The sequence below is a fragment of the Oncorhynchus kisutch genome, linkage group LG13 (genome assembly GCF_002021735.2).
Source record: "Oncorhynchus kisutch isolate 150728-3 linkage group LG13, Okis_V2, whole genome shotgun sequence".
Taxonomy (NCBI): Eukaryota; Metazoa; Chordata; class Actinopteri; order Salmoniformes; family Salmonidae; genus Oncorhynchus; species Oncorhynchus kisutch.
Genome location: NC_034186.2, coordinates 3999910 through 4023316, shown reverse-complemented (window position 1 = coordinate 4023316; position 23407 = coordinate 3999910). Strand labels below are relative to the sequence as shown.

Below are 23407 nucleotides of genomic sequence, written 5' to 3'. Positions count from 1 at the left end.
ACACACACATTTAATGGAGTCACACTGCAAAAAATTACTTGGTATTTTTGTCTTGTTTTCAGTAAAAATATCAAAAAATGTATCATAGCTTTGTACAGTGTGATGGAGTTACTTTACACAATTTCACTCATATCTGCAGTGCATTTCAATAAAAAATGTAACCGTTTCATAATTACAGTACAACTGCATTTTTGGAGATGTGAATTAAATATTTGAAATGTAATTGTGATGTTTCAGCGGAGCGGTGAGTGTGTAATTGTGCACTACTTACGCATTCAGGCGGTCTGCAATACTTTGCCACGCTTTTTCTCTTTGCTTTATCACTGTGGCGGTGTTGCCTTTCTTCTTAATTATATCTTTTACCTCCTCGTATGCCTCCATGAGGATTTGTGCTTCCGACGGGGAAAAGTACGCGGCTCTAGTTGCCATGGTAAATCAGTTAATCTGTGATCTGTGGCGGGGTCTATTTGAGTGAGCCGTGAGCGCGCGCCTATCCAGGATTGGTTTCACCTGGCTTAATGAATCCGTGTCTGCTCATCCTGGCTTGGTCTTTGTGCAACCAATTAAGCCTGGACGCACATGTTTTGGCTTCATTGAGCTCAGCTGAGTCATTTATCCCGGATGTCTTAATTCTACTTTTGTGCAACAGGCCCCAGAGCAGAATAGTTTTATTTTGTTTGTCATGTTGCATGACTGGGATTTCTGTCTGTGTGTTTCTGTGTTTCTCCCCTTCAGCTCTCTGCTCCCTGGTCAGATGTACACGGTGGACGTTCTAACTCAGAGTGGTATCAGACCAGACGAGTCGCCCTCCACCAGCCACTCTGCTGGACCGCTGCAAGTCTGGACCAGTATGTCATCACATGTCTCATACATTAATCAATCAATCCGTCAATCAGTCAATCAGTCAATCAGTCAATCAATCAGTCAATCAATCAGTCAATCAATCAGTCAATCAATCAGTCAATCAATCAATCAATCAGGCAGTCAGTCAATCAATCAGTCAATCAATCAGTCAATCAATCAGTCAGTCAATCAATCAGTCAATCAATCAGTCAATCAATCAATCAGTCAGTCAATCAATCAATCAGTCAATCAATCAATCAATCAGTCAATCAATCAGTCAGTCAATCAATCAATCAGTCAGTCAATCAATCAATCAATCAGTCAATCAATCAGTCAGTCAATCAATCAATCAGTCAATCAATCAATCAATCAATCAGTCAGTCAATCAATCAATCAGTCAGTCAATCAATCCAAACATGTATTTTATAAAGCCCTTTTTTTTACAATCAACCATTTACAGATACAAATAATAACCAGAAGCAGAAAGTCAATGAACCTCAGGAATTCGCTATGCATTCGTTAAGCATCTGGAAACTTCCCCATCCTAACATAGATAGTCTTGTCCACCGTGCAGAGAGATTCATTAACCTGAGACAAGACACTTAAAGATGGCCACTCCAATTAGAAAATGTGATCAGGATCAAATGTCAGGATCAGGATCAACTATCAGGATCAACTGTCAGGATCAGGGTCAACTGTCAGGATCAGGATTAACTGTCAGGATCAGGATCAACTGTCAGGATCAGGATCAACTGTCAGGATCAGGATCAACTGTCAGGATCAACTGTCAGGATCAGGATCAACTGTCAGGATCAGGATCAACTGTCAGGATCAGGATCAACTGTCAGGATCAGGATTAACTGGCAGGATCAACTGGCAGGATCAACTGGCAGGATCAGGATCAACTGGCAGGATCAGGATTAACTGTCAGGATCAGGATTAACTGTCAGGATCAACTGTCAGGATCAACGGTCACGATCAGGATTAACTGTCAGGATCAGGATCAACTGTACCCCGAGTGGCGCAGCGGTCTAAGGCACTGCATCTCTGGTTTGATCCTGGGCTGTATCACAACCGGCTGTGATCGGGAGTCCCATACGGTGGCGCATAATTGGCCCAGCGTCGTCCGTGATAGGGGAGGGCTTGGCCGGGGTATGACAGGTATGGCCGTCATTGTAAAATAAGAATTTGTTCTTACGTCATTTAAGTTGCCTAGTTTAAATAAAGGTTCAATTTTCAAAAATGAAAACTGTCACGATCAACTGTCAGGATCAACTGTCACGATCAGGATCAACTATCAGGATCAAGATCAACTGTCAGGATCAACTGTCACGATCAGGATCAACTATCAGGATCAGGATCAACTGTCAGGATCAACTGTCACGATCAGGATCAACTGTCAGGATCAACTGTCACGATCAGGATCAACTATCAGGATCAGGATCAACTGACAGGATCAACTGTCATGATCAACTGTCAGGATCAACTGTCAGGATCAGGATCAACTGTCAGGATCACGATCAACTGTCAGGATCAGGATCAACTGTCAGGATCAACTGTCAGGATCAGGATTAACTGTCACGATCAGGATCAACTGTCAGGATCAGGATCAACAGGATCAACTGTCAGGATCAACTGTCAGGATCAGGATCAACTGTCAGGATCCGGTTCAACTGTCAGGATCAACTGTCAGGATCACGATCAACTGTCAGGATCAGGATCAACTGTCAGGATCATGATTAACTGTCACGATCAGGATCAACTGTCAGGATCAGGATCAACAGGATCAACAGTCAGAATCAACTGTCAGGATCAGGATTAACTGTCAGGATCAGGATCAACTGTCAGGATCAGGATCAACTGTCAGGATCAGGATCAACTGTCAGGATCAACTGTCAGGATCAGGATCAACTGTCAGGATCAGGATCAACTGTCAGGATCAGGATTAACTGGCAGGATCAACTGGCAGGATCAACTGGCAGGATCAGGATCAACTGTCAGGATCAGGATTAACTGTCAGGATCAGGATTAACTGTCAGGATCAACTGGCAGGATCAACGGTCACGATCAGGATTAACTGTCAGGATCAGGATCAACTGTACCCCGAGTGGCGCAGCGGTCTAAGGCACTGCATCTCTGGTTTGATCCTGGGCTGTATCACAACCGGCTGTGATCGGGAGTCCCATACGGTGGCGCATAATTGGCCCAGCGTCGTCCGTGATAGGGGAGGGCTTGGCCGGGGTATGACAGGTATGGCCGTCATTGTAAAATAAGAATTTGTTCTTACGTCATTTAAGTTGCCTAGTTTAAATAAAGGTTCAATTTAAAAAAAATGAAAACTGTCACGATCAACTGTCAGGATCAACTGTCACGATCAGGATCAACTATCAGGATCAAGATCAACTGTCAGGATCAACTGTCACGATCAGGATCAACTATCAGGATCAGGATCAACTGTCAGGATCAACTGTCACGATCAGGATCAACTGTCAGGATCAACTGTCACGATCAGGATCAACTATCAGGATCAGGATCAACTGACAGGATCAACTGTCATGATCAACTGTCAGGATCAACTGTCAGGATCAGGATCAACTGTCAGGATCACGATCAACTGTCAGGATCAGGATCAACTGTCAGGATCAACTGTCAGGATCAGGATTAACTGTCACGATCAGGATCAACTGTCAGGATCAGGATCAACAGGATCAACTGTCAGGATCAACTGTCAGGATCAGGATCAACTGTCAGGATCCGGTTCAACTGTCAGGATCAACTGTCAGGATCACGATCAACTGTCAGGATCAGGATCAACTGTCAGGATCATGATTAACTGTCACGATCAGGATCAACTGTCAGGATCAGGATCAACAGGATCAACAGTCAGAATCAACTGTCAGGATCAGGATCAACTGTCAGGATCAACTGTCAGGATCAGGATCAACTGTCAGGATCACGATCAACTGTCAGGATCATGATCAACTGTCAGGATCATGATCAACTGTCAGGATCAACTGTCAGGATCAGGATCAACTGTCAGGATCAACTGTCAGGATGAACTGTCAGGATCAACTGTCAGACTTGTATCAGTGTAAATGTGTCATAGGCTCTCGCATATCAATGAACCTCAGGAATTCTAGTGATTTGGAAAACATTATTATGCAGTTACATATCAGAATATTATTTTTGTGCTTGTTGACTGTAGCTGACACCAAAACACAGTATTTTCCTTTATAGCTTGTTCTCCATCTTTTTTTGAAATAGGGAGGCAATTTGTTTTCAGCACTTATATTTCTACGACTGATCAAAACCTGTTTCTCATGGTTCTCTCTCTTGTCCCTCTGCAGCAGACAATGGTGAGCAATATGTTTGGAACATCGAATAGCAGTAAAAATCACATTCATAGGTTGCACCTCAGTCAGTCGGTCACGTCGTGCCATTGTATTGTACTGTCAGGATCAGGATCAGGATCAACTGTCAGGATCAGGATTAACTGGCAGGATCAGGATCAACTGGCAGGATCAGGTTTAACTATCAGGATCAGGATCAACTGTCAAGATCAGGATCAACTGTCAGGATCAGGATTAACTGTCAGGATCAGGATTAACTGTCAGGATCAGGATCAACTGGCAGGATCAGGTTTAACTATCAGGATCAGGATCAACTGCTCCATAATGCCCCATAATGCCCCATAATGCTCCATAATGCTCCATAATGCCCCATAATGCTCCATAATGCTCCATAATGCCCCATAATGCCCCATAATGCTCCATAATGCCCCATAATGCTCCATAATGCCCCATAATGCCCCATAATGCTCCATAATGCTCCATAATGCTCCATAATGAACGTTCAAAACAATATTGTGACTGAACCTACGAATAGAATCGCGAAAATCGCGATATCATATACAGTGAGGTCCCTGGCAGTAACCCGCCCTGAGGAATTCACTACGCATTTGTTAATAAAGCCTCTTAAGGATCGGACCCTTTTTCCAATTTTCGCCTAAAATGACATACCCAAATCTAACTTCCTGTAGCTCAGGACCCAAATCTAACTTCCTGTAGCTCAGGACCCAAATCTAACTTCCTGTAGCTCAGGACCCAAATCTAACTGCCTGTAGCTCAGGACCCAAATCTAACTGCCTGTAGCTCAGGACCCAAATCTAACTTCCTGTAGCTCAGGACCCAAATCTAACTGCCTGTAGCTCAGGACCCAAATCTAACTTCCTGTAGCTCAGGACCCAAATCTAACTGCCTGTAGCTCAGGACCTAAAATAACAAACTCAAATCTAACTGCCTGTAGCTCAGGACCTGAAGCAAGGATATGCATATTCTTGATACCATTTGAAAGGAAACACTTTGAAGTTTGTGGAAATGTGAAATGAATGTAGGAGAATATAACACATTAGATCTGGTAGAAGAAAATACAACCTCATGCTAATCGCATTAGCCTACATTAGCTCAAATGTCCCGCAGGGGCCCCACCGATCCTGAAGATGTTTTTAAAAAGGCAATGAAAATGTCTAAATAAAATTAAACAAAACACTTTTGGCTATTTAAAGAACTGGTTGTAGATTATTAAATAATAATAATGAATAAACCATTTATAATAAATATACGAAAACTAAATAAATAAAAGGTAGAAAATTGCATCAAACTTGAATAGCGATTTGTGCCACATCAACGTTCTGCTCATCTTTGTCCACTACAATGTTAAAACTTGTCCTTCGAGGACGTTCCTTAATTGCACATACCCGAGACCTGTGGCAATTATGTCAGACCCGTTCCAGATCTGAGACAAAAGTCTGAATTTTGGACCCGGATTTAAGAATTTTGGGGTCTGTTGGACCTCTAGTCACAACTGTTTATATCAGCATACAGACAGACTGTCCTCTCTGTGCCCCCCCTCCCTCCCTCTAGGACCCCTCCCCCCTCAGAACCTGTCTCTGTCCCATGTGACTTCCAACTCCGCCCTGGTGACGTGGGATCCCCATCCCAGGAACCTGCCAGACGGCTTCGTGGTCAATGTGACGCGAGGCCTGAGCACCCGGAGTCGCTTCCTACCCAATGGGAAGCTGCGAACATATACCCTAAGAGAGCTTTCCCCAGGACAACACTACCACCTAGTCCTCGTGGCTGTTAGGAACACAGGACAGGAACAGATTCACAGTGTACCACAACACCTGGCCTTCACCACATGTGAGTGCTCTGCTTCCAGACTGTTCTATAGGCTACAGCTCTAACATACACTAACTCTTGAGATTTCACATTGTAATGCTCCGGGGACTTCTGCTTAGAGCCCAGAATGAGACTTCTACCATGCTAGGACTATCGTTTTGTCTGTTTCAGTCTGAAAAGCTTTCCTTTTAACACTTCCTATGCAACTAACTTTAACTCTACCTGGACCAGTACCGATGGAGGAGCGACGGGGAGGGAGGACGAGGGAGAGACCGTCTGTCGGGGGAACCCCTGTGAGTCATACTCTAGCCCCGTCTGAATCTCAGGACCTGGGGGTGACTGGAGACAAAGAGCACTCTGAAGAGATGCCCAGGTGAGTGAGTGAGTGAGTGCGAGAGAGAGAGAGAGAGAGCACTCTGAAGAGATGCCCAGGTGAGTGAGTGAGTGAGTGAGTGAGTGAGTGAGTGAGTGAGTGAGTGAGTGAGTGAGTGAGTGAGTGAGAGAGAGAGACAGATAGACAGACAGAGATTGGCTGTAGGGGGGTTAAGTTATCAAGTCTATGAGACACTAGAGAGCAGTGTTGCGCACGTATTGTAGAAATTGTTCTTACACTGCTAAGTTGTAAACAGACTATTTAATGCTAAGGTTGGTTCTCTCAGGCTCTATCTATCTTGTCTCTCTAAAAGCTTCGGCCATCATTTGTTCACTTCCAGATACACAGAACTGATTGATGGAAGGGGGAGGATAACAGCTAAGTTCACGAGCCTGCCCAGAAAGGTCATCAGACACCGCACTAGTAAGTGGTATCATAACCCCCATATATCATAATGCAAAACAGCCTATTTAACAGTGATGATGGTGTGCCCTGACACAAGTAAGAACTTTGTGAAGTGTCAATATATCTCGCTCAATACCTCCTTAGAAACAGTTCATCCTTCTTCTTTTCTTTTTTTTTTGCCTTGCAGAGCCTGAGCTTCCTAATCAGTTCCAGAAGATGGAGGAGACAACTAATCAAATCGGCCTTGCACTAGAGAGGAAGGAGGAAGAGGAGGGGCCTGGTAGGTTCTCTACAGCAGGACAGAGAATCAATCAGAAATTGTCTGTAGGGTGTCATTTGGGACGTCTGCAGCCTTAGTGAAACCCGAGCTGCTGGTTTTCTCTGCTTGGGGTCCTGACAACAGTATGCTGTATTTCAGAGTCGTCCCGGGACTGCCAGAGCCTGCCCTGCCTGAACGGGGGTACATGTGAGAAGGGGAGCGACTCATACATCTGCAATTGCGCAGCTGGGTTCAAGGGCAGGCAGTGTGAGCTGTGTAAGTTTATGTCTTTCTCCCTCCCCTCCCCACCACTTTCTCTTCAATGCATTTCCTGCCCCAAACACCCTCAGTCAGACTCATTCCTTTCCTAAAACCATCAATCACCAGGGAGGAGTGCCAAATTCCTCCCTCTCTCTCCCTTCCTCTCTGCCCCCCCTTCCTCCTTATTTCTCTCCTCTCAGACAAAAACTCTTTCTTTCTGTCCTCACTCTCTCCCTACCGCCCTACCGCCCTCCCTATCTCTCTGTCCTGTCTCTCCCTACCCCTCTCCCTATCTCTCTGTCCTGTCTCTCCCTACCACCCTACCGCCCTCCCTATCTCTCTGTCCTGTCTCTCCCTACCGCCCTCCCTATCTCTCTGTCCTGTCTCTCCCAACCGCCCTCCCTATCTCTCTGTCCTGTCTCTCCCTACCGCCCTCCCTATCTCTCTGTCCTGTCTCTCCCTACCGCCCTCCCTATCTCTCTGTCCTGTCTCTCCCTACCGCCCTCCCTATCTCTCTGTCCTGTCTCTCCCTACCGCCCTCCCTATCTCTCTGTCCTGTCTCTCCCTACCGCCCTCTCTATCTCTCTGTTCTCTCTCTCCCTCCCTATCGCTCTGTTCTCTCTCTCCCTCCCTATCTTTCTGTCCTATATCTCTCTGTCCTCTCTCAATTCAATTCAATTCAAGAGGCTTTATTGGCATGGGAAACATGTGTTAACATTGCCAAATCAAGTGAAGTAGATAATAAACAAAAGTGAAATAAACAATAAAAATGAACAGTAAACATTACACATACAGAAGTTTCAAAACAATAAAGACATTACAAATGTCATATTATATATATACAGTGTTGTAACAATGTACAAATAGTTCAAGTACACAAGGGGAAATAAATAAGCATAAATATGGGTTTTTATTTACAATGGTGTTTGTTCTTCACTGGTTGCCCTTTTCTCGTGGCAACAGGTCACAAATCTTGCTGCGGTGATGTCACACTAGAATTTCACCCAGTAGATATGGGAGTTTATCAAAATCTGGTTTGTTTTTGAATTCTTTGTGGATCTGTATAATCTGAGGGAAATATGTGTCTCTATGGTCATACATTTGGCAGGAGGTTAGGAAGTGCAGCTCAGTTTCCACTTCATTTTGTGGGCAGTGAGCACATAGCCTGTCTTCTCTTGAGAGCCATGTCTGCCTACAACTGCCTTTCTCAATAGCAAGGCTATGCTCACTGAGTCTGCACATAGCCTGTCTTCTCTTGAGAGCCAGTAGCAAGTCTTTGTTCACTGTACATAGTCTGTACATAGTCAAACACACAGTTTTTTTGTTAATTCTTTCCAATGTGTCAAGTAGTTATATTTTTGTTTTCTCATGATTTGGTTGGGTCTAATTGTGTTACTGTTCTGAGGCTCTATGGGGTCTGTTTGTGAACAGAGCCCCAGGACCAGCTTGCTTAGGGGACTCTTCTCCAGGTTCATCTCTCTGTAGGTTATGGCTTTGTTATGGAAGGTTTGGGAATCGCTTCCTTTTAGGTGGTTGTAGAATGTCTCTTTTCTGGTTTTTGATAATTAGTGGGTATCGTCCTAATTCTGCTCTGCATGCATTATTTGGTGTTTTACGTTGAACACGGAGGGATATTTTTGCAGAGACTCAATTTGGTGTTTGTCCCATTTCGTGAATTCGTGGTTGGTGAGCGGACGTTTAGGCCGAGGTATGTATAGTTTTTTGTGTGCTCTACGGCAACGGTGCTTAGATGGAATTTATATTTGTGGTCCTGGCGACCGGACCTTTTTTGGAACACCATTATTTTTGTCTTACTGAGATTTACTGTCAGGGCCCAGGTCTGGCAGAATCTGTGCAGAAGGTCTAGGTGCTGGTTTTTCCCCCAACACCACTTTCCATAATTTGTATAGCAGACTCTCATGCCAAATGGAGTCAAAAGCTTTGCCTTTGTTTTGGTTTGTTTGTGTGTCAATTAGGGTGTGCAGGGTGACTACGTGGTCTGTCATACGGTAATTTGGTAAAAAGCCAATTTGACATTTGCTCAGTACATTGTTTTCAATTAGGAAATTAACTAGTCTGCTGTTAATGATGACGCAGAGGATTTTCCCAAGGTTGCTGTTGACACATATCCCACGGTGGTTATTGGGGTCAAATTTGGGGTGATCAGTCCTTGGTTCTAAATATTTGGGAAGATGCCAGAGCTGAGGATGATGTTAAAGAGTTTAAGTATAGCCAATTGGAATTTGTGGTCTGTATATTTTATCATTTCATTGAGGATATCATCAACCCTACAGGCCTTTTTGGGTTGAAGGGTTTGTAGTTTGTCCTGTAGTTCATTCAATGTAATTGGAGAATCCAGTGGGTTCTGGGAGTCTTTAATAGTTGATTCTAAGATTTGTATTTTGATCATGTATATGTTTTTTCTCTTTATTCTTTGTTATAGAACCAAAAAGATTGGAGAAGTGGTTTACCCATACATCTCTGTTTTGGATAGATAATTATTTGTGTTGTTGTTTGTTTAGTGTTTTCCAATTTACCCAGAAGTGGTTAGAGTCTACGGATTCTTCAGTTTACATTGAGCTGATTTCTGACGTGTTGCTCCTTCTTTGTCCGTAGTTTTGTTTTAGTGATTCACCATATTGAAGGCGTATGCTCAGGTGTTCTGGGTCACAATGTTTTCTTAGGTGTTTGCATTCTTCATCAAACCATTTGTCATTGTTGTTCATTTTCTTCGTTTTTCTATTTGAGATTTTTAGATTTGATAGGGAAGCTGAGAGGTCAAATATAGATTTTTAGATTTGATAGGGAAGCTGAGAGGGTCAAATATACTGTTAAGTTTTCTACTGCCAAGTTTACACCTTCAATATTACAGTGGAACGTTTTGTCCAGGAAGTTGTCTAAAAGGGATTGAATTGGTTGTTGCCTAATTGTTTTTACGGTAGGTTTCCACACTACTTTCCTTCCATCTATAGCATTTCTTAATATTATTCAGTTCCTTTGGCATTGATGCCTAATGATTGAGTATTACTCTGTTCAATACCTTCCTCTCTGCCTCCCTTCTTCCTCTCTTCCTCCTTCCATACCTTCCTCTCCCCCTTCCTCCGCCCTCTCTCCTCAGTCCCTCATCTCACATTTAACAGCCTTGTAACTGTTGCTTCCTCTGGTCCAAAGATTCTCATGGCTTTAATACCTTTCTCTCTGTTTATCTTTGTCCCGCCGCAACCCCGACTGCAGTCTGCCAACGATTGCCCCACCCGTGTACCCGCCTCTACTCTGAAACAAAGAGCATGCCCGTCTGGGTGGGTGAAGTCTGCCATTACCTGTGAGTGTCAAACTGCGGACAACAGTGATATCCTGTGCATGTTTGTACCTGTCAGGACTGATGTCACCCTCAATCTTGGTATACTGAAGCCTTTACAGATGCATATAGTATATACTGTGTAATAGTAGTATCAGTAGTACTAGACTAGTAGCAGTAGTAGTAGTAGTAGTAGTAGTAGCATCATCAGTCGTAGTAGTAGTAGCATTAGTAGTAGTAGAAGCGGTAGTAGCAGCAGTAGTAGCAGCAGCAGAAGTAGTAGCAGTAGTAGTAGTAGTAGTAGTAGTAGTAGTAGTAGTAGCATTAGTAGTAGTAGCAGTAGTAGTAGTAGCAGCAGTAGTAGCAGCAGCAGAAGTAGTAGCAGTAGTAGTAGTAGTAGTAGTAGCATTAGTAGTAGTAGAAGCGGTAGTAGCAGCAGTAGTAGCAGTAGTAGTAGTAGTAGTAGTAGTGTTACCTGTGAGTGTCAAACATTTAGGAGTACACCACATCAGTCATTGGCTTCATCAATAAGTGCATCGATGACGTCCCCACAGTGACCGTACGTACATACCCCATCCAGAAACCATGGATTACAGGCAACATCCACACTGAGCTAAAGGCAAGAGCTGCCGCTTTCAAGGAGCGGGACTCTAACCCAGAAGCTTATAAGAAATCCCGCTACGCCATCCGACGAACCATCAAACAGGCAAAGCATCAATACCTGACTAAGATCGAATCGTACTACACCGGCTCTGACACTCGTCAGATGTGGCAGGGCTTGCAAACCATTACAGACTACAAAGGGAGGCACAGCCGAGAGCTGCCCAGTGACAAGAGCCTACCAGACGAGCTAAACTACTTCTATGCTCGCTTCGAGGCAAATAACACTGAAACATGCATGAGAGCACCAGCTGTTCCGGAAGACTGTGCGATCACTCTCTCTGCTGCCGATGTGAGTAAGACAGGTCAACATTCACAAGGCCGCTGGGCCAGACGGATTACCAGGACGTGTACTGCGAGCATGCGCTGACCAACTGGCAAGGGTCTTCACTGACATTTTCAATCTCTCCCTGTCCGAGTCTGTAATACCATGTTTCAAGCAGACCACCGTAGTCCCTGTGCCAAAGAACACTAAGGTAACCTGCCTAAATGACTAGCGACCCGTAGCACTCACGACTGTAGCCAAGAAATGCTTTAAAAGGCTGGTCATGGCTCATATCAACACCATTATCCCAGAAACCCTACACCCACTCCAATTTGCATACTGTACAAACAGATCCACAAATGATGCAATCTCTATTGCACTTCACACTGCCCTTTCCCACCTGGACAAAAGGAACACCTATGTGAGAATGCTGTTCATTGACTACAGCTCAGTGTTCAACAGCATAGTGCCCTCAAAGCTCATCACTAAGCTAAGGACCCTGGGACTAAACACCTTCCTCTGCAACTGGATCCTGGACTTCCTGATGGGCCGCACCCAGGTGGTAAGGGTAGGTAACAACACATCCACCACACTGATCCTCAACACTGGGGCCCCTCGGGTGCGTGCTCAGCCCCCTCCTGTACTCCCTGTTCACCCATGACTGCACGGCCAGGCACGACTCCAACACCATCATTAAGCTTGCCGATGACACACAGTGGTAGGCCTGATCACCGACAACGACGAGACAGCCTATAGGGAGGAGATCAGAGATCTGACCGTGTGGTGCCAGGATAACAACCTCTCCCTCAACGTAATCAAGACAAAGGAGATGATTGTGGACTACAGGAAAAGGAGGACCCCAGAGCATGCCCCCATTCTCATCGACGGGGCTGTAGTGGAGCAGGTTGAGAGCTTCAAGTTCCTTGGCGTCCACATCACCAACAAACTAACATGGTCCAATAGTCGTGAAGAGGCAACTTTAAAACCTCCTCAGATCCTCAAAAGGTTTTACGGCTGCACCATCGAGAGCATCCTGACGGGTTCCATCACTGCCTGGTATCGCAACTGATCGGCCTCCGACCGCAAGGCGCTACAAAGGGTTGTGCATACGGCTCAGTACATCACTCGGGCCAAGCTTCCTGCCATCCAGGACCTCTATACCAGGATTTGTCAGAGGAAGGCCCTAAAAATTGTCAAAAACTCCATCCACTCTAGTCATAGACGGTTCTCTCTGCTAATGCACGGCAAGTAGTACCGGAGCGCCAAGTCGAGGTCCGAGAGGCTTCTAAACAGCTTCTACCCCCAAGTCATAAGACTCCGGAACAGTTGATCAAATGGCAACCCCGACTGTTTGCATTGCCACCCCCCCACCACCACCTTCTACACTGCTGCTACTCTCTGTTGTTATCTACGCATAGTTACTTAACTCTAACTACATATTACCTCGGCATCGGTGCCCCCGCACATTGACTCTGTACCGGTACCCCTGTATATAGCCTCCACATTGACTCTGTACCGGTACACCCTGTATATTGCCTCCACATTGACTCTGTACCGGTACCCCCTGTATATAGCCTCCACATTGACTCTGTACCGTAATACCCTGTATATAGCCTCCACATTGACTCTGTACCGTAACACCCTGTATATAGCCTCCACATTGACTCTGTACCGGTAACCCCTGTATATAGCCTCCACATTGACTCTGTACAGGTACCCCCTGTATATAGCCTCTACATTGACTCTGTACCGGTACCCCCTGTATATAGCCTCCACATTGACTCTGTACCGTAATACCCTGTATATAGCCTCTACATTGACTCTGTACCGGTACCCCCTGTATATAGCCTCCACATTGACTCTGTACCGTAATACCCTGTATATAGCCTCCACATTGACTCTGTACCGTAACACCCTGTATATAACCTCCACATTGACTCTGTACCATAATACCCTGTATATAGCCTCCACATTGACTCTGTACCGTAACACCCTGTATATAGCCTCCACATTGACTCTGTACCGTAATACCCTGTATATAGCCTCCACATTGACTCTGTACCGTAATACCCTGTATATAGCCTCCACATTGACTCTGACATTGATTCAGCAGTTCACTGTAAGGTCTACTACACCTGTTTTATTCAGCAGTTCACTGTCAGGTCCACTACACCTGTTGTATTCAGCAGTTCACTGTGAGGTTTACTACACCTGTTGTATTCAGCAGTTCACTGTAAGGTCTACTACACCTGTTGTATTCAGCAGGTCACTGTCAGGTCCACTACACCTGTTGTATTCAGCAGTTCACTGTGAGGTCTACTACACCTGTTGTATTCAGCATTTCACTGTAAGGTCTACTACACCTGTTGTATTCAACATTTCACTGTAAGGTCTACTACACCTGTTGTATTCAGCAGTTCACTGTCAGGTCTACCTACACCTGTTGTATTCAGCAGTTCACTGTGAGGTCTACCTACACCTGTTGTATTCAGCATTTCACTGTAAGGTCTACTACACCTGTTGTATTCAGCATTTCACTAAGGTCTACTACACCTGTTGTATTCAGCAGTTCACTGTGAGGTCTACTACACCTGTTGTATTCAGCAGTTCACTGTGAGGTCTACTACACCTGTTGTATTCAGCAGTTCACTGTGAGGTCTACTACACCTGTTGTATTCAGCAGTTCACTGTAAGGTCTACTACACCTGTTGTATTCAGCAGTTCACTGTAAGGTCTACTACACCTGTTGTATTCAGCATTTCCCTGTAAGGTCTACTACACCTGTTGTATTCAGGTCTACTACACCTGTTGTATTCAGGTCTACTACACCTGTTGTATTCAGGTCTACTACACCTGTTGTATTCAGGTCTACTACACCTGTTGTATTCAGGTCTACTACACCTGTTGTATTCAGGTCTACTACACCTGTTGTATTCAGGTCTACTACACCTGTTGTATTCAGGTCTACTACACCTGTTGTATTCAGGTCTACTACACCTGTTGTATTCAGGTCTACTACACCTGTTGTATTCAGGTCTACTACACCTGTTAGTAGACGTTGACTCTGTACCGTAATACCCTGTATATAGCCTCCACATTGACTCTGTACCGTAACACCCTGTATATAGCCTCCACATTGACTCTGTACCGTAATACCCTGTATATAGCCTCCACATTGACTCTGTACCGATACCCCCTGTATATAGCCTCCACGTTGACTCTGTACCGTAATACCCTGTATATAGCCTCCACATTGACTCTGTACCATAATACCCTGTATATAGCCTCCATGTTGACTCTGTACCGTAATACCCTGTATATAGCCTCCATGTTGACTCTGTACCGTAATACCCTGTATATAGCCTCCATGTTGACTCTGTACCGTAATACCCTGTATATAGCCTCCATGTTGACTCTGTACCGTAATACCCTGTATATAGCCTCCATGTTGACTCTGTACCGTAATACCCTGTATATAGCCTCCACGTTGACTCTGTACCGTAATACCCTGTATATAGCCTCCACGTTGACTCTGTACCGTAACACCCTGTATATAGCCTCCACATTGACTCTGTACCGTAACACCCTGTATATAGCCTCCACATTGACTCTGTACCGTAACACCCTGTATATAGCCTCCACATTGACTCTGTACCGTAACACCCTGTATATAGCCTCCACATTGACTCTGTACCGTAATACCCTGTATATAGCCTCCACATTGACTCTGTACCGTAATACCCTGTATATAGCCTCCACATTGACTCTGTACCGTAATACCCTGTATATAGCCTCCACATTGACTCTGTACCGTAATACCCTGTATATAGCCTCCACATTGACTCTGTACCGTAATACCCTGTATATAGCCTCCACATTGACTCTGTACCGTAATACCCTGTATATAGCCTCCACATTGACTCTGTACCGTAATACCCTGTATATAGCCTCCACATTGACTCTGTACCGTAATACCCTGTATATAGCCTCCACATTGACTCTGTACTGGTACCCCCTGTATATAGCCTCCACATTGACTCTGTACCGTAATACCCTGTATATAGCCTCCACATTGACTCTGTACCGTAAAACCCTGTATATAGCCTCCACATTGACTCTGTACCGTAATACCCTGTATATAGCCTCCACATTGACTCTGTACTGGTACCCCCTGTATATAGCCTCCACATTGACTCTGTACCGTAATACCCTGTATATAGCCTCCACATTGACTCTGTACCGTAATACCCTGTATATAGCCTCCACATTGACTCTGTACTGGTACCCCCCTGTATATAGCCTCCACATTGACTCTGTACTGGTACCCCCTGTATATAGCCTCCACATTGACTCTGTACCGTAATACCCTGTATATAGCCTCCACATTGACTCTGTACTGGTACCCCCTGTATATAGCCTCCACATTGACTCTGTACTGGTACCCCCTGTATATAGCCTCCACATTGACTCTGTACCGTAATACCCTGTATATAGCCTCCACATTGACTCTGTACTGGTACCCCCCTGTATATAGCCTCCACATTGACTCTGTACCGTAATACCCTGTATATAGCCTCCACATTGACTCTGTACTGGTACCCCCTGTATATAGCCTCCACATTGACTCTGTACCGTAATACCCTGTATATAGCCTCCACATTGACTCTGTACCATAATACCCTGTATATAGCCTCCACGTTGACTCTGTACCGTAATACCCTGTATATAGCCTCCACGTTGACTCTGTACCGTAATACCCTGTATATAGCCTCCACATTGACTCTGTACCGTAATACCCTGTATATAGCCTCCACATTGACTCTGTACTGGTACCCCCTGTATATAGCCTCCACATTGACTCTGTACCGTAATACCCTGTATATAGCCTCCACATTGACTCTGTACCGTAATACCCTGTATATAGCCTCCACATTGACTCTGTACCGTAATACCCTGTATATAGCCTCCACATTGACTCTGTACCGTAACACCCTGTATATAGCCTCCACATTGACTCTGTACCGGTACCCCCCTGTATATAGCCTCCACATTGACTCTGTACTGGTACCCCCTGTATATAGCCTCCACATTGACTCTGTACCGTAATACCCTGTATATAGCCTCCACATTGACTCTGTACCGTAATACCCTGTATATAGCCTCCACATTGACTCTGTACTGGTACCCCCTGTATATAGCCTCCACATTGACTCTGTACCGTAATACCCTGTATATAGCCTCCACATTGACTCTGTACTGGTACCCCCTGTATATAGCCTCCACATTGACTCTGTACCGTAATACCCTGTATATAGCCTCCACATTGACTCTGTACTGGTACCCCCTGTATATAGCCTCCACATTGACTCTGTACCGTAATACCCTGTATATAGCCTCCACATTGACTCTGTACCGTAAAACCCTGTATATAGCCTCCACATTGACTCTGTACCGTAATACCCTGTATATAGCCTCCACATTGACTCTGTACTGGTACCCCCTGTATATAGCCTCCACATTGACTCTGTACCGTAATACCCTGTATATAGCCTCCACATTGACTCTGTACCGTAATACCCTGTATATAGCCTCCACATTGACTCTGTACTGGTACCCCCTGTATATAGCCTCCACATTGACTCTGTACTGGGTACCCCCTGTATATAGCCTCCACATTGACTCTGTACCGTAATACCCTGTATATAGCCTCCACATTGACTCTGTACTGGTACCCCCTGTATATAGCCTCCACATTGACTCTGTACCGTAATACCCTGTATATAGCCTCCACATTGACTCTGTACTGGTACCCCCCTGTATATAGCCTCCACATTGACTCTGTACCGTAATACCCTGTATATAGCCTCCACATTGACTCTGTACCGTAATACCCTGTATATAGCCTCCACATTGACTCTGTACTGGTACCCCCTGTATATAGCCTCCACATTGACTCTGTACCGTAATACCCTGTATATAGCCTCCACATTGACTCTGTACCGTAATACCCTGTATATAGCCTCCACATTGACTCTGTACCGTAATACCCTGTATATAGCCTCCACATTGACTCTGTACCGTAATACCCTGTATATAGCCTCCACATTGACTCTGTACCGTAACACCCTGTATATAGCCTCCACATTGACTCTGTACCGGTACCCCCTGTATATAGCCTCCACATTGACTCTGTACTGGTACCCCCTGTATATAGCCTCCACATTGACTCTGTACCGTAATACCCTGTATATAGCCTCCACATTGACTCTGTACCGTAATACCCTGTATATAGCCTCCACATTGACTCTGTACCGTAATACCCTGTATATAGCCTCCACATTGACTCTGTACCGTAACACCCTGTATATAGCCTCCACATTGACTCTGTACCGGTACCCCCTGTATATAGCCTCCACATTGACTCTGTACTGGTACCCCCTGTATATAGCCTCCACATTGACTCTGTACCGTAATACCCTGTATATAGCCTCCACATTGACTCTGTACCGTAATACCCTGTATATAGCCTCCACATTGACTCTGTACTGGTACCCCCTGTATATAGCCTCCACATTGACTCTGTACCGTAATACCCTGTATATAGCCTCCACATTGACTCTGTACTGGTACCCCCTGTATATAGCCTCCACATTGACTCTGTACCGTAATACCCTGTATATAGCCTCCACATTGACTCTGTACCGTAATACCCTGTATATAGCCTCCACATTGTACCGTAACACCCTGTATATAGCCTCCACATTGACTCTGTACCGTAACACCCTGTATATAGCCTCCACATTGACTCTGTACCGTAATACCCTGTATATAGCCTCCACATTGACTCTGTACCGTAATACCCTGTATATAGCCTCCACATTGACTCTGTACCGTAATACCCTGTATATAGCCTCCACATTGACTCTGTACCGTAACACCCTGTATATAGCCTCCACATTGACTCTGTACCGTAACACCCTGTATATAGCCTCCACATTGACTCTGTACCGGTACCCCCCTGTATATAGCCTCCACATTGACTCTGTACTGGTACCCCCCCTGTATATAGCCTCCACATTGACTCTGTACCGTAATACCCTGTATATAGCCTCCACATTGACTCTGTACCGTAATACCCTGTATATAGCCTCCACATTGACTCTGTACCGTAATACCCTGTATATAGCCTCCACATTGACTCTGTACCGGTACCCCCTGTATATAGCCTCCACATTGACTCTGTACTGGTACCCCCTGTATATAGCCTCCACATTGACTCTGTACCGTAATACCCTGTATATAGCCTCCACATTGACTCTGTACTGGTACCCCCCTGTATATAGCCTCCACATTGACTCTGTACCGTAATACCCTGTATATAGCCTCCACATTGACTCTGTACCGTAATACCCTGTATATAGCCTCCACATTGACTCTGTACCGTAACACCCTGTATATAGCCTCCACATTGACTCTGTACCGTAATACCCTGTATATAGCCTCCACATTGACTCTGTACCGTAATACCCTGTATATAGCCTCCACATTGACTCTGTACCGTAATACCCTGTATATAGCCTCCACATTGACTCTGTACCGTAATACCCTGTATATAGCCTCCACATTGACTCTGTACCGTAACACCCTGTATATAGCCTCCACATTGACTCTGTACCGTAACACCCTGTCTATAGCCTCCACATTGACTCTGTACCGTAACACCCTGTATATAGCCTCCACATTGACTCTGTACCGTAATACCCTGTATATAGCCTCCACATTGACTCTGTACCGTAACACCCTGTATATAGCCTCCACATTGACTCTGTACCGTAATACCCTGTATATAGCCTCCACATTGACTCTGTACCGTAACACCCTGTCTATAGCCTCCACATTGACTCTGTACCGATACCCCCTGTATATAGCCTCCACATTGACTCTGTACCGTAATACCCTGTATATAGCCTCCACATTGACTCTGTAACCGTAACACCCTGTATATAGCCTCCACATTGACTCTGTACCGTAATACCCTGTATATAGCCTCCACATTGACTCTGTACCGTAATACCCTGTATATAGCCTCCACATTGACTCTGTACCGTAATACCCTGTATATAGCCTCCACATTGACTCTGTACCGTAATACCCTGTATATAGCCTCCACATTGACTCTGTACCATAACACCCTGTATATAGCCTCCACATTGACTCTGTACCGTAATACCCTGTATATAGCCTCCACATTGACTCTGTACCGTAATACCCTGTATATAGCCTCCACATTGACTCTGTACCGTAATACCCTGTATATAGCCTCCACATTGACTCTGTACCGTAACACCCTGTATATAGCCTCCACATTGACTCTGTACCGTAACACCCTGTATATAGCCTCCACATTGACTCTGTACCGTAATACCCTGTATATAGCCTCCACATTGACTCTGTACCGTAATACCCTGTATATAGCCTCCACATTGACTCTGTACCGTAACACCCTGTATATATCCTCCACATTGACTCTGTACCGTAATACCCTGTATATAGCCTCCACATTGACTCTGTACCGTAACACCCTGTCTATAGCCTCCACATTGACTCTGTACCGATACCCCCTGTATATAGCCTCCACATTGACTCTGTACCGTAATACCCTGTATATAGCCTCCACATTGACTCTGTACCGTAATACCCTGTATATAGCCTCCACATTGACTCTGTACCGTAATACCCTGTGTATAGCCTCCACATTGACTCTGTACCGTAATACCCTGTATATAGCCTCCACATTGACTCTGTACCGTAATACCCTTTATATAGCCTCCACATTGACTCTGTACCGTAATACCCTGTATATAGCCTCCACATTGACTCTGTACCGTAATACCCTGTATATAGCCTCCACATTGTTATTTACTGCTGCTCTTTTTTTGTTATTATATTTGTTATTCTTTTTTTTTGGGGGGGGGGTTCTGAAAACTGCATTGTTGGTTAAAGGGCTTGTAAGTAAGCATTTCACTGTAAGGTCTACTACACCTGTTGTATTCAGCATTTCACTGTGAGGTCTACTACACCTGTTGTATTCAGCATTTCACTGTGAGGTCTACTACACCTGTTGTATTCAGCATTTCACTGTGAGGTCTACTACACCTGTTGTATTCAGCATTTCACTGTGAGGTCTACTACACCTGTTGTATTCAGCATTTCACTGTAAGGTCTACACCTGTTGTATTCAGCATTTCACTGGAAGGTCTACTACACCTGTTGTATTCAGCATTTCACTGTAAGGTCTACTACACCTGTTGTATTCAGCATTTCACTGTAAGGTCTACACCTGTTGTATTCAGCATTTCACTGGAAGGTCTACCTACACCTGTTGTATTCAGCATTTCACTGGAAGGTCTACCTACACCTGTTGTATTCAGCAGTTCACTGTAAGGTCTACTACACCTGTTGTATTCAGCAGTTCACTGTCAGGTCTACCTACACCTGTTGTATTCAGCAGTTCACTGTGAGGTCTACTACACCTGTTGTATTCAGCAGTTCACTGTGAGGTCTACTACACCTGTTGTATTCAGCATTTCACTGTAAGGTCTACTACACCTGTTGTATTCAGCATTTCCCTGTAAGGTCTACTACACCTGTTGTATTCAGGTCTACTACACCTGTTGTATTCAGGTCTACTACACCTGTTGTATTCATTGCATGTGACTAATACAAGTTGATTTGCTTTGTGCTCTCCAGGTACAAAAGGACGTTTAAAGTGCAGCAGGATGTTTGTTATCGGGAGATCTGTGAACCACTGCTGAGTGAGTGAGTCCCAGTGTGAATAGAGGATATATCACTATATATACTAGATATATTACTGTCCTGAAGGAAGTCATTCAACTATAATAACAATCCTCTTGTTTTCTCTTGTTTCAACAGACAGAAGAACCAACAGCCAATCATAATGGTTGGTGTTCTATGATACATGAAATGCTGACTGACCAGCCCTTAACCAACAGGTGTAGATAGACCTCACAGTGAAATGCTGACTGACCAGCCCTTAACCAACAGGTGTAGATAGACCTCACAGTGAAATGCTGACTGACCAGCCCTTAACCAACAGGTGTAGATAGACCTCACAGTGAAATGCTGACTGACTAGCCCTTAACCAACAGGTGTAGATAGACCTCACAGTGAAATGCTGACTGACCAGCCCCTAACCAACAGGTGTAGATAGACCTCACAGTGAAATGCTGACTGACCAGCCCTTAACCAACAGGTGTAGATAGACCTCACAGTGAAATGCTGACTGACCAGCCCTTAACCAACAGGTGTAGATAGACCTCACAGTGAAATGCTGACTGACCAGCCCCTAACCAACAGGTGTAGATAGACCTCACAGTGAAATGCTGACTGACCAGCCCTTAACCAACAGGTGTAGATAGACCTCACAGTGAAATGCTGACTGACCAGCCCTTAACCAACAGGTGTAGATAGACCTCACAGTGAAATGCTGACTGACCAGCCCTTAACCAACAGGTGTAGATAGACCTCACAATGAAATGCTGACTGACCAGCCCTTAACCAACAGGTGTAGATAGACCTCACAGTGAAATGCTGACTGACCAGCCCTTAACCAACAGGTGTAGATAGCATTTCACTGTGAGGTCTATCTACACCTGTTGGTTAAGGGCTGGTCAGTCAGCATTTCACTGTGAGGTCTGACTGACCAGCCCTTAACCAACAGGTGTAGATAGACCTCACAGTGAAATGCTGACTGACCAGCCCTTAACCAACAGGTGTAGATAGACCTCACAGTGAAATGCTGACTGACCAGCCCTTAACCAACAGGCGTAGACCTCACAGTGAAATGCTGACTGACCAGCCCTTAATCAACAGGTGTAGATTGTAGGATGACCCCTGTTGTAGGATGACCCCTGTTGTAGGATGACCCCTGTTGTAGGATGACCCCTGATGTAGAATGACCCCTGATGTAGAATGACCCCTGTTGTCCAGAGATTGGCCTGTTGGATGACCCCTGTTGTAGGATGACCCATGTTGCCCAGGGATTGACCTGTTGGATGACACATGTTGCCCAGGGATTGGCCTTCTGGATGACACATGTTGCCCAGGGATTGGCCTGTTGGACGACCCCTGTTGCCCAGGGATTGGCCTGTTGTAGCCCCAGCTTGAGTAAAGACTATCAAGCAACCAACTGGAACAATGAGAATTGGCTGCTCATCAATAATTAAATGTACTAGAAACAGTCCAGACCAGTGTAAAAATCCAAACATGATACGTACCTCATCACTTCCATGTTATCGGTTTAGTCTCTCAGCTCAGGAAAATGTGTATAGTAGGACTGTCTGTTTTATCACAAGCAAACGCTATCTAAAATATGGATCGATTGCTTTACCATGGTCTTACCCCCCACCCCACCCCCCACCCCACCCCCCACCACCACCATTTTCCCTCAGAGGCCAAAACAACAACAATCACTACTGGAAAATAAGTGTCTGTTTTTATGGTTCTAGACTCTAAAACCAACGTCACTGCTAGCTATCATGTAAATAGTGTTTATAGGCTGTTTTCTAGGTTAATATTTTAATAATAATAAATAAATGTTAAAATCTACTTTTGTGGCATGTTTTATTCAATCTGTATGTATAATTTCATGAATGTCTAAAACTTACAGATGTTTTTATGTGAAACAAAGTAGACTCGATAATTGGAAAGGGTAGGGCGTCTATTTGGAGATTGCATATGAGTTCTCTGCATGCATTGCATAGTAACCCACCACGAGGTGTCTATATTGTATCAATGTGATCATATTTTGGATAGTCTCTGATTTTTATTTAAGTTATAGTCT

At 44.7% G+C, this 23407-nt stretch overlaps 1 protein-coding gene across 1 annotated transcript in view; it reads left to right on the top strand.

Annotated features, from left to right (window-relative positions):
- The window catches only part of sned1 (sushi, nidogen and EGF-like domains 1), a 149389-nt gene extending 127768 nt beyond the window's left edge, over positions 1–21621 (top strand). Inside the window, exons 23-31 of the mRNA XM_031838183.1 lie at positions 736–848; positions 5766–6044; positions 6255–6396; positions 6737–6819; positions 6989–7081; positions 7220–7336; positions 10556–10643; positions 21295–21359; positions 21478–21621. Of these exons, the coding sequence (XP_031694043.1) occupies positions 736–848; positions 5766–6044; positions 6255–6396; positions 6737–6819; positions 6989–7081; positions 7220–7336; positions 10556–10643; positions 21295–21359; positions 21478–21503 (1006 nt within the window). The 3' untranslated portion in view covers positions 21504–21621. The remainder of the gene's footprint in view (positions 1–735; positions 849–5765; positions 6045–6254; positions 6397–6736; positions 6820–6988; positions 7082–7219; positions 7337–10555; positions 10644–21294; positions 21360–21477) is intronic.
- The last annotated feature ends 1786 nt before the right edge of the window (positions 21622–23407 follow it).